Consider the following 12355-nt stretch of genomic DNA (forward strand, 5'->3'; position numbering starts at 1 on the left):
GGTTCATAACCACTCAGGATAAGTTCTTAAAAATACCTTGAGTGGTACAAACCTTTGGCAAAAATGATGGAAAACACCACACTGTGAGTGTTTATTCATCTGTTTTCATTCAATTTAAAAAGACCCACAAAAATAAACGTTTATGACAAAAAATAAAAAATTCTATTAGAATGCTGCCTAATATGAATATGCTACCTTTATAAAACATACCTATAAAACTGTTCCATTATTGGGCTTTTTTCCCTCCTCACGTGTAGTAAACTAAAATATATAGAATAATCTTATATATTTGCACCACCAAAAACAAACACCTGCACAAGCCTACGTATTGTTAAGAGTTTGCTTGCGGAGCTTAATGACCTGTTGCACCGTGGCAGATTGGCTGGAAACGTGGCTCCAACAGTGGAAATGATGACGAAACTCCATCAAGATGGTTATTCATCTCACGAATGTGGTAAAAGATGTTGGTTGTCCTGAGACGGCAGTGCGTTTGGAGCATTTATAATCAAAACGGGAAGGTCACAAAAGGTCAACATACAGGTCAAAGATGTCAAATGCATCAGAGCTAAAAAAAAAAAAATTTTAAATTTAAAAAAAGTCCTGAAAATGGGAAATGCACCACACAAATGAAGAAAAACCAAGAAGAAACTTCACAAACACATAAGAGGAGAAAACAAAGTTACAGTGGGCTTAAGAAAAAAAATGTAGTCATGGACTGTGGATGATTGGATGAAAGTGATGTTTAGTGATTAATTACCAATCTGTACTGTAACAGAAGATTATGTCTGACCTATTTTTCTTTAAAGCGGCAGTCTGCAACTCTTTTTCAAGCATAATGCCTGGAACTGTCCGGGGATTCTGAAAGTAGTACATTAAATACCCCAATACAAAAAAAAATGAGTTCTCTAGGTCCCCTATATGTCCCGCTAGGTCCCTCCAAAGCCAGCAGGTTTGTTTACAAAATTGCAGACTGGACCGGTAAAAGGTAACCAATCAGGTTACGAGCTGGGCTCTGCTGCCTGTCAATCACCGATTGTGCACGCGCGATACAAGGTAGGCTCGTCCCCACGCTTATTTATCTAGACTATTGAACTTCATTATGGGCTAGTCTACTTACTGTGTCTTCCATGATCGCAAATGACAGGTGAGTTGATGAATGAGGAGTCGTGTACGCGCATCTGGGAGTTCTCATGTGTTTTGATGGGGCGGGACAGGAAGTTGAATAACTTTTTATTTTTCGGTTAAAAAATAAGCATTTCTTGCATTTTGCGACTACGGAGGTCACCGTTTTCAACTTCAAGCGTTCTGATAGATCATGTAAACTCTTAAAATGCCAAAAATTAGGACTTTACGTATGACAACAACTAATCCTGCAGACTGCAGCTTTAATGCAGGTTGGATGAAAAACACAGGAGTGACTGACTGTAGAAACAATGGGGTTGGATGGCAGTCATGACCTCCACAGTTATTCCATCAGTCAGAGCTTTGTTAATGCTGAGATCATTTTTCCGGATGATACCGCATCTTGCCAAAGAGTGGTGAAACTTTTCCGCGGTAAAGATGGATCAGCTCATTGATACAGGCAACAAACAGTCTGGAGCTCAGATTGATGGTTGACATTAGACAAAGTGCTCCATCCTTGCACCAGCTATACAGCAAACTTTTAATCCGATCAGTTAAGAATATTGTTTTCCAAGTTCATATGCAGTCAAGCTCTCCTCAAACAGATTAAACAAAGAACTGCGATCTTTGGTTTATGATTCTGTACATTTTTCCTCGTCTTTGTCCAAAAGAAAAAGGAATAAGAAAATTAATCAAATTATTTTTGTACGTTTTACAATACCAGAATTTCCTAAATAAATCTTTTTTTTTTTTTTCTAAATGTTTTTTAAACAAGATAAAAAAAATCTTAACACAATAGAAGTGTGGAAACTCCATCATTTCTTTTTTTCCTGCAGTTGAACCTCAAACTTTGCATTTGAAGGATTCGGAAACGACTGGCGACCTGTCCAGGGTGTACCCCGCCTCTTGCCCGCTGGGATAGGCTCCAGCCCCCCCGCGACCCGACCGACGGATTAAGCGGGTATAGAAAATGGATGGATTCGGAAACAAGAGTTTAGCTGCTCCATATTTAATTTGACAGAGCCTCTGAAGAGACGATAGCAGACGCTGATGTCATCCCACGGAGCTAAAACCGTAATCGAAGTGGTGCCTCCAAACAAAACAGTTACTCTAAAGACTTCATGTTTGAATAGAGGAATTTTCTTTTTTAATAATTGTTTCTGCTGTAATGTCAAAACAACTTTTATACAGTTCTGACTTCAACTGTGACAATTACAGGATTGTTTGGGCCTTTACTAAACTGTGTTTACATGAAACAAAAGACAAAAAAAACAAAACAACAACACCGGTGTAATTTGGTGGTCATTAACGATATATGACCACTTCCCAGCCTCTGTTAAAACGCCTTCAGAGTCAATATTAAGCAAACAATCCTGCCAACAAATGTGTTATTGACATGTCAATATCACACTAAAAAGACATGAGGAGTTCAAAGACTTTATTGAAAATGTTTACATACACGTAAGGACCTCCAAGACTTCCTGTGGACTCCGTCTCTGCCCAGGACAGGAAGGCAGCTTTCGAGAGAGAGCGCGTGCAACTTTGCGTTACACCTCCTCGAGAGAAGGATAGTTTGGCATTACTGTGAACATTATTTATGTGCCCACCCCCTCCCCAGTTGTCCATTATTACAGAATAAACAAAAACTGATTCTGCTTGGTCGACCATGTGTGCAGGTTTCTCTCAAACATAAAGATCCAACTTTAAGCAACCTGAAAAACTGCCCAGTTTAAGGGAAGGTCACGTGTGCAGCTGAGCAGGAACATCACAAACCCCCGACGGTCGACAAAAAGCAGAACTGCTGTGTGTCCTTGTGTGCATGAGCAGGAAAGACGCAGCTGTATTTAAATATTATAGCAGAAATAGTGTACTTCGGATTGTTTGGAAGTCACAACTGTTAAGATGACAAGGGATATCAGATGATCGTGAACGTAGAAAAATAAAAATAAAAAAAATACGTTCACCACACAAATCCACAAACTAATGTCGTCACAAAGACAAACGGAGTATTTGTGATTATCACAATGAAGCCAAACAGTGTTGTTGACATACAGAGGGATTGTATTGATCAAATAATTATGGCAGTGCTGGACAGGAACAATGACATGATTTATAAATAATATGCCAACAACTGTCTCCCAAATAGATGCAACTACAAAGTAAAAAGCAACAAAAGGTAAAATGTACCAGAGACAAAAGCACCAACTTTAACTGGTGCTCAAGTTTGTTGCTGTAGCCTTTGAACCAATGTCTCCATGATATCCCCCTTGCTGGTTTGAGTTGGACATACATTTAAGGCCAGATTCTTCTGATATTCCCTAGTCCCTTGCAGTATGGGGACAGCTTAGGCTTCCAGTTCCAAGCCCAGACCGAGCTTGTGGCCTCCTGCGTTGATATTCTTCCCATCAACCAGACCAGAGAGGGTGAGTTTCACACCTGCACAAACAGGACGGGCAGACTTTAGCATTAACATTTTCATGGAATGAGCTGGACTGGGATTTCTGTTGAGTCTCGCTATGAATTGCTTCACTGTTGGCGACTTACCTGGTCTAAGTGTTTGAGTGTAACCAACACCAACGAGGCTATTGTTGTTCACTTTAGCCTATATTGTTATAAAAAAAAAAAAAAAAAAAAAAAAAAAAAAAAGCAGAGGCATCAGTCAGCGGCTTTAAATTTAAAAACTCTCTGTTGACTTATCCAATTTATACTAAAAATCTTAGCTCTACTACTTACACTGATGGAGGCATCTTTATCCAGTTGGTATTTGGCTGCAATACCGAAGCGCGTACTGTTGCTGCCGGCGGTCCATGCCAGGTTGACGGAGGTCTCCAGCTTGTCACTCACCTTCTGGTAGATGGAGCCACCAAACTCAGCTCCATCGTTGCTGTAAAGGTCAGAACATGAAGAGATATTTCATGCTAGTTGAAGTGGAAGGTCTAATAAAAGGGTGCTGTAGGTCTTTCCATCATGGATGCTTTCTGTGCAACCCATTATAAAATATATTTCTGTTAAAAATAAATAAAGTTTTATCCTCTTAGTGAGAGAGGTGAAAAAAAAAAAAAAAAGGCCAAACAGTAATTACTTACACATTGGTATGTAGCTGGAAGTCTCCCGTCTTGTAGCCAATGGCAAAGTTGTTCTGGGTCATTTTGGATTTGGCAGTATCGAAGCTCATTTGGTAACCGGCGAGCCATCCCTCATAGCCGACAACAGCAGCGCCATGGATGGTGGGGCCAGCAAAGTCAAAATCCACATCACAGCCCAAGTTCACGTACTCGCGCTTGTATGCGGTCTTAACTTTGCCACTCTTCTTGCTGTTGATGACAAAAAGGGTTTTTTGTAAAACTTGAATTCAAAAGCATTGAGTATTATTTTCCTATTTTATTATGATTAAATATTATATTTCCTAAAACAAGCCGTTCGCAAAAAGTATTCTCAGTTTATTTATTTTGTTTATAAGTTAAATATCCAATTCAACAGAAAGCAAAATATCTGTTTACTCTTATTTGTTTTTGTAAAAAAATAATTTAACGTTAACCTTAACGTTTGCATGACTTCAGCCTCACCAAACTCCACATGAAAGACAACATGCTTCTCCTGGGCTGTGTGCCCTGCTCCTCGTATGATTTTTTTTTACTTCAAAAACCAAAACAACTCAGACACCAAAGCGCGGTCCAACTGAGCTTTTATTTCTATCCTACCATTTTGAAGTAACAAACGACATCCAATCACACTGACATGTTCCACCATACTAGTTACATACTGGGACTCGGGTCACACGGCTGGCAAGGACACTTGTCAGAAGTATGTGCAGCAAAGATCAGGTTGCCATAATTACTCAGTGAGTGGCGCAACAGGCAGCACTGACTTCATGTGTTAAGTCCTCAAGTAAAACACATATAAAGCTAATTTTAACCCTCGTCTTACCCAGTGTTCGGTGAGAAGGTTGTGTCAAAGGTCAACTTCAGTCCCTTTGCAATCTGCAAGAAGCAATAGCAAAGAATATTAAAATCAAACAAATAAATGATGTCCTGTGAAGTTGAGCGTACACACAGTCTTCTGTCTGTTCTGGTGTCTTCCCAACCTGATCTTCAACAGTGATTTCTGTTCCCAAGGTGTTGTCGGTGTTCCACTTCTCAGTGAATGTCAGGCCATATTCTGCCCGCTTGTATTTGGTTTCCAGGCCACCAGCAACTTTGCTGGTATCAGTGTTGGAGGAACCAGATGTTTTGAATTCCTGCAGGAGACAATTTTAAAGAAACAGCGATGACTAGAAAATCATCATGAAATGTTGCACCGATTTCAATAACCATGAATAAGAATCAACTGACTGAGCTTTGACCAATTCTTATTTATTGAGCTTGAAGCAAACAACTGCTACACATAAAGAGAGCATCGCTTAGCTTCCGATATAAATAATACATTCTGATAGCAAATTAGTGTTTTTGATGTTCAGTTAGATAAACAAAAAAACTGTCACACAGTTGCAGACGTCACTGTAAACCGACATCTGAGTTTTGACTATTGGCCAGATTTAACATGCAACTTCCAAAATGGGCTCTGGAAATAACTTGCTCATATTTTCTTTGAAATGCTCTTTTAACCCACGTGGTGGTGTTAACAGTTTGCACTGGCACACTGTTGTTGCTGTGGTATGTTTCTGGCAAACTCCAATTAGTTTTTCAATAAATCAAAAGAAAAAAGAAAATAAAATCTTACCACTCCACTGGCCGACTTTGTCTTGACATCAAGCTTCACCGTGCCAAATCCTGAGGGGAAGATATATTTTGTTCAAAATCTGGCAGCAGAGGAGTTTCAGCATCTTTGCACTACTTGATCAAACTCTTAAGAAACCGTACCAAAGCCTTTGTTGAAGATGTCCTTGGCAGACTTGCCCAGATCAGCATAAGCAGGAGGCACAGCCATGGTAACTGAAAACAGAGGTGAAAGACAAATAACCAATTAAGTCAATGAAAATGCACTTCCATCAAACTACATACATTAAAAATGTGGTAAAGCATTAACCTAAGTGTTGTTAAGTCTGTGGATGTGACATTGGCACAAAGGCAAAAAAAAAAAAAGTCCAAAAAAAAGACCCATTGAGACTGTTGATGGGGAAAAAAAAAAAAAAAAAAAAAAGTGTATTATGGGAGAGGTTCCAGCATTTGGATATGATGTACCAGTTACTTTGCTCTTGTATCTTTAAGATTTAGTAAAAAGAGGCCACTCAGCATTAAAGACTTTGTCAGATTCTATTATTAAGGAAAAAGAAGGCTGGTTCATAGGAGCAAATCAAATTAATCAAGATCATTACAGCAATTTACACTGCTGTTAATAAAGTTAAGCATTATAAGACTTTTATGACAAAATAAATGACCTGTTCTGCTGCACAGTCATTCTTCCGTGAGAGCATCGGACTAAACACAATGTTCAACCCTGAAGAAAATGGACTACAATACCGCACCGTCAAGCCCCTTCTTTCAATTAGAGATCATGTTTCATGTTAACGAAATGAAGGAGAAAACTATCATATCTACATTTTTTTTAAATCATGGCAGCATGAGCTTTCGCTTTTCATTTCAACATCTAAACAGACTTTCTAAACCACAGCGTTCCCGTGGTTCGGGTAGCCTGACAGCCAACTCACAAGGTGACAGAGTAGGAAAATGTAGCCATTTTGACGATCTGGAACAGTGTTTTTAGTCTTTACCATTATAAAATTATTACTACACGTGAGTTGGCAGACACAGCAAGGTGTGCTAAGGCATATGCCGGTTCCAATTATCGGGATGTGCTAATTTGCCTGCTTACTGGCAATGTGAGTCTGCTAGTTAGTGGCGAACTAGGCCACAGGGAGGTTACCCAACATCGCCAAAGTTGACTTTGTAATGACTGAAAGTTTTCGTTAGGTAGCGTACAGGAAAACACGATGCTTTATGGCAACAACGAACGAAGATAATAAAACTTTCGTCGGTTACTGCCAGACATGTGTCAGACGTAACGTGCTAATACAATTAGCATGGCTAACTTTGGTAGCCTGCAGAGAGCCGGTGTGTGTAAAGCAGTCACGCACTCTCATTATTTCCTGTCGTAAATAACAAAAACAGTGTTAGAATGAATAAATCACACCCTTACCAGTTGAAAAGTGAGCTAGCGATATGCTAAGAGACTTTATTGGAGATGTTCCTCACACCACACGGCTGAGCCAGGCGTCACCGGTTGGAGGGCGAACTGAAGGAGACTGCACTGTAACGAATTCCTGACCTATCATATCCAGACTCAGGACCGGGGCGGTCTAAAGAAAGTGCCTGAGTAGAAAAGATTTTACGTTACAAGTCGTCTGTGTGGAAGAGGAACGCCAAGCAAATGTTGTATTTATTGCTCTTTTATGACAGAGCAAAATTGTAGTTAATGTCCTTTTGCCTGAACCACATGGAGCAGTGAAATGCTTGATATAGATTTAGCTCGATTGCTAAATTGCAAGTAAGAATTGTTTATATTGTTTTTATAGCCCATATTTTACATTTGTTTATATATATATATATATATATATATATATTTGAATATTGTTCATAATTGATCAACAATTTAAAAATATTTAAATTCAATGTCATGTAAGCTATTTTTATGAGCCTTGGATAGAGGGATGTTGAGCATGTTTGTAACATCCGGTATTAATGTGAAGAGCTTTTATTTTGTACACAAGACAGGAAATGGTTCCGGTGTTAACCTGTAACTCAAGGTGTGTGAATAAAGTGCTGCTGCCGTTCAAGCCAGCGAATGTGAGAACGCTACCTGTGAGGTGCCACCAGGGACATAAATCAGAATTAACTTCCATATACACATGTGAAATTAAACTCTTCCACATACTATACTCAAAACCTTGCACAAACACTAGTGAAAAGTTCTCACATGAACTAGTGAAAACATTACCTCTTATATGACCTACTCAAAAGCTCTCATACACACTACTGAAAAGCTTTCATATATACTAGTGAAAAGCTTTACCTTTCATATATACTAGTAAAAACCTCTCATATACATATATCAAACCTCTCGTACACATATGTCAAACCTCTCATACACACATGTCAAACCTCTCATACACATATGTCAAACCTCTCATACACATATGTCAAACCTCTCATACACACATGTCAAACCTCTCGTACACATATGTCAAACCTCTCATACACATATGTCAAACCTCTCGTACACACATGTCAAACCTCTCATATACATATGTCAAACCTCTCATACACATATGTCAAACCTGTCAAATCTCTCATACACATATGTCAAACCTCTCATACACATATGTCAAACCTCTCATACACACATGTCAAACCTCTCGTACACATATGTCAAACCTCTCATACACATATGTCAAACCTCTCGTACACACATGTCAAACCTCTCATATACATATGTCAAACCTCTCATACACATATGTCAAACCTGTCAAACCTCTCATACACATATGTCAAACCTCTCGTACACATATGTCAAACCTCTCATACACATATGTCAAACCTCTCATACACATATGTCAAACCTCTCATAAACATATGTCAAACCTCTCATACACATATGTCAAACCTCTCATACACATATGTCAAACCTCTCATACACATATGTCAAACCTCTCATACACACATGTCAAACCTCTCATACACACGTCAAACCTCTCATACACATATGTCAAACCTCTATTACACACATGTCAAACCTCTCGTACACATATGTCAAACCTCTCATACACATATGTCAAACCTCTCATACACATATGTCAAACCCTTCATACACATATGTCAAACCTCTCATACACATATGTCAAACCTCTCGTACACATATGTCAAACCTCTCGTACACATATGTCAAACCTCTCGTACACATATGTCAAACCTCTCGTACACATATGTCAAACCCCTCATACACATATGTCAAACCTCTCATACACATATGTCAAACCTCTCATAAACATATGTCAAACCTCTCATACACATATGTCAAACCTCTCATACACATATGTCAAACCTCTCATACACATATGTCAAACCTCTCATACACATATGTCAAACCTCTCATATACATATGTCAAACCTCTCATACACATATATCAAACCTCTCATACACATATGTCAAACCTCTCATACACATATGTCAAACCTCTCGTACACATATGTCAAACCCCTCATACACATATGTCAAATCTCTCATATACATATGTCAAACCTCTCGTACACATATGTCAAACCTCTCATATTCATATGTCAAACCTCTCATATACATATGTCAAACCTCTCGTACACATATGTCAAACCTTTCATAAACATATGTCAAACCTCTCATACACATATGTCAAACCTCTCTTACACACATGTCAAATATTTGTGGATTTCAGTTGAAACGGAAGGCGTTTCAGTTGAAACGGAAGGCATTTCAGTTGAAACGGAAGGCATTTCAGTGAAACAGGAAGGTGTTTTATTAAACTGGGATTTGTAGTTTTAAACAGAAGTCATTCTGTTTAGCTTCATGCATTTTGTGCAATCTCCTGCCGGTATTTTATGAAATAAAATAAACGACAATTGCTCAGCCACCCGCTGAATACCTCACACAAACAGCTGCATTACTCAACTTTATTTTGGCTTCAACGGAGACCCTGCAGCTGGCAAAGGCATGCTGCGCTGGCAGGACGGAAAAAGCGATGCTAAGCGGCTATCCACCGAGTCCGGAGCTGGAGTTGAAGTGATCGGTTGCTGCCCAAGCCTTGTAGCATTTGACAGGGTCCTGATCGTCTCTGTTGTAGCATTTGACAGGGTCCTGATCGTCTCCGTTGAAGCTAAAATATTTTTGAGTAATGCCACTGCTTGTGTGAGGTGTTCAGCGGACTGCGGTCACGCCATCTGCGCTTCGGAAAGGCACGGTCGTGCTATCTACACTTGAAAATCGAGCGCGCGTCTACAGTATTTTAGCTTCAACGGAGACGATCAGGACCCTGTCAAATGCTACAACAGAGACGATCAGGACCCTGTCAAATGCTACAAGGCTTGGGCAGCAACCGATCACTTCAACTCCAGCTCCGGACTCGGTGGATAGCCGCTTAGCATCTCTTTTTCCGTCCTGCCAGCGCAGCATGCCTTTGCCAGCTGCAGGGTCTCCGTTGAAGCCAAAATAAAGTTGAGTAATGCCGCTGTTTGTTTGAGGTATTCAGCGGGTGGCTGAGCAATTGTCGTTTATTTTATTTCATAAAATACCGGCAGGAGATTGCACAAAATGCACGAAGCTAACCAGAATGACTTCTGTTTAAAACTACAACTCCCGGTTTAATTAAACACCTTCCTGTTTCAACTGAAATGCCTTCCGTTTCAACTGAAATGCCTTCCGTTTCAACTGAAATCCACAAATATTTGACGTGTGTAAGAGAGGTTTGACATATGTGTATGAGAGGTTTGACATATGTGTATGAGAGGTTTGACATATGTGTATGAGAGGTTTGACATGTGTAGATGAGAGGTTTGACATATGTGTATGAGAGGTTTGACATATGTGTATGAGAGGTTTGACATATGTATATGAGAGGTTTGACATATGTATATGAGAGGTTTGACATGTGAATATGAGAGGTTTGACATATGTATATGAGAGGTTTGACATATGTATATGAGAGGTTTGACATGTGAATATGAGAGATTTGACATATGTATATGAGAGGTTTGACATGTGTGTATGAGAGGTTTGACATATGTATATGAGAGGTTTTTACTAGTATATATGAAAGGTAAAGCTTTTCACTAGTATATATGAAAGCTTTTCAGTAGTGTGTATGAGAGCTTTTGAATAGGTTATATAAGAGGTAAATGTGTTCACTAGTTTATGTGAGAGCTTTTCACTACTGTTTGTGCAAGGTTTTGAGTATAGTATGTGGATGAGTTTAATTTCACATGTGTATATGGAAGTTAATTCTGATTAATGTCCCTGGTGGCACCTCATAGATGGAAGCATGTTTGTCCTTATGTAACATCAACCTTCCTTATATTCAAAGAAAAATTAGCCTTTTAAAAGAGCTAACTTTCCTTAAATGCAATCAGAATTCAACTTTCAACCAATTTAGGCCTTCAATCCAACCCAAAAAGCTTGACATTTTTCAGATCGAAGGGAAGGTAAGGTGTTGGTACCACCGAACGCAATAAGAAAATAAAAACTAAAGAACCTCAACAAACAACTTACACCGATACGTCACCCAGAGCATATAATGGGACTTTAATAAGAGGACGTCGGCAGGGAGGGGTCGGGATGGGGATCCAGTCATTGCTGGATTGATTTTCATGTAACTGAGAAACAATTACAAGCCTGAGAGCAGCCCGGGGAGTCTGGTGTTAAAAGATGTTAAGAGAAACAGTATATTCTATCGATCGAGCATCATTCCCACACACTGGTAAACACTTTGCATCAAAAGGTGCTAAATTGCTCTTGCCCCAAGGTGGATTGTTGCCTTTTGGGTTTAAATCAAAAGACATAACGTTGAGAACTCAACCGGTGGAACACGCAGCCGATTGGACGATTACTAAACGAAGCAATTTGGCATCAGACTGAAGTGGGTTATGAGCTGTGGATGAAGAGATGAACAGAAAATGAACCAAGAGTTCAGTTGTAATAAAAGTGAGAAATTAAAACAAAATCATCTGCTGACAGCCTGCCTTTTTATTTGAAATTATGGAAGCTGAGCTGCAGTTTTTTGTTTTGTTTTGTTTTGTTTTTTTAAATGTGAACCTAAAAGGGATAGTTTACCTCTTTTGACATGAAGCTGGATGACATCCCATACTAGCAATATCGTGCATGAACATTCAGTGGGGTTACATGGCACTGAAAGGATCAGATTATTGGCTAAATTACAATAAGACTGAGTTGCTCCTTATTTGAGCAATGGTAATTATCCTTGGATATATGGCGGTGAATGAATGGAATCATAGGCACAAAGCATGATAGGTGGCGCTATACCCATTCCAACTTGCCAATAGAGCCACTTCCTGTTGACCTCTTCACCACCAACAACAACAAACTCAGGTATTCGAGAAAATGTTGAACGAAGAGCAAGATGACAACATTTAAAAAAAAAAAACTGACATTATTCTGTCTTGGAAAAAACTGCTGGTGGAAAACATGATACTGGCTGGTGAAAAGCTGGCAGAATTGGACCTTCCAATGTGACAGTGGCAGGAAGTATTCAGCT

At 39.3% G+C, this 12355-nt stretch overlaps 1 protein-coding gene across 1 annotated transcript; it reads right to left on the bottom strand.

The window, feature by feature from the left end:
• Positions 1–2543: 2543 nt before the first annotated feature.
• Positions 2544–7374, bottom strand: vdac2 (voltage-dependent anion channel 2). The gene is made up of 9 exons (XM_075478381.1): positions 7258–7374; positions 5982–6053; positions 5842–5891; positions 5207–5359; positions 5050–5102; positions 4209–4436; positions 3856–4006; positions 3667–3724; positions 2544–3558 (listed from the first exon to the last, which is right to left on the bottom strand). The coding sequence occupies exons 2-9, from the start codon at positions 6046–6048 to the stop codon at positions 3467–3469; spliced, it is 852 nt and encodes a 283-aa protein (XP_075334496.1). The 5' UTR covers positions 6049–6053; positions 7258–7374; the 3' UTR covers positions 2544–3466.
• Between the last annotated feature and the right edge of the window lie 4981 nt (positions 7375–12355).

The sequence above is a fragment of the Odontesthes bonariensis genome, chromosome 2, assembly GCF_027942865.1.
Source record: "Odontesthes bonariensis isolate fOdoBon6 chromosome 2, fOdoBon6.hap1, whole genome shotgun sequence".
Taxonomy (NCBI): Eukaryota; Metazoa; Chordata; class Actinopteri; order Atheriniformes; family Atherinopsidae; genus Odontesthes; species Odontesthes bonariensis.

What these genes read in the sequence shown, in the direction of transcription:
- vdac2 (XM_075478381.1), bottom strand. Translation starts at nt 6,048, where the DNA reads ATGGCTGTGCCTCCTGCTTATGCTGATCTGGGCAAGTCTGCCAAGGAC. An exon ending in ATAAAGATGCCTCCATCAGT is followed by an intron (nt 3,725 to 3,855) that starts GTAAGTAGTAGA and finishes ATAACAATATAG; the next exon opens with GCTAAAGTGAACAACAATAG. An exon ending in CACTCAAACACTTAGACCAG is followed by an intron (nt 3,559 to 3,666) that starts GTAAGTCGCCAA and finishes CTGTTTGTGCAG; the next exon opens with GTGTGAAACTCACCCTCTCT.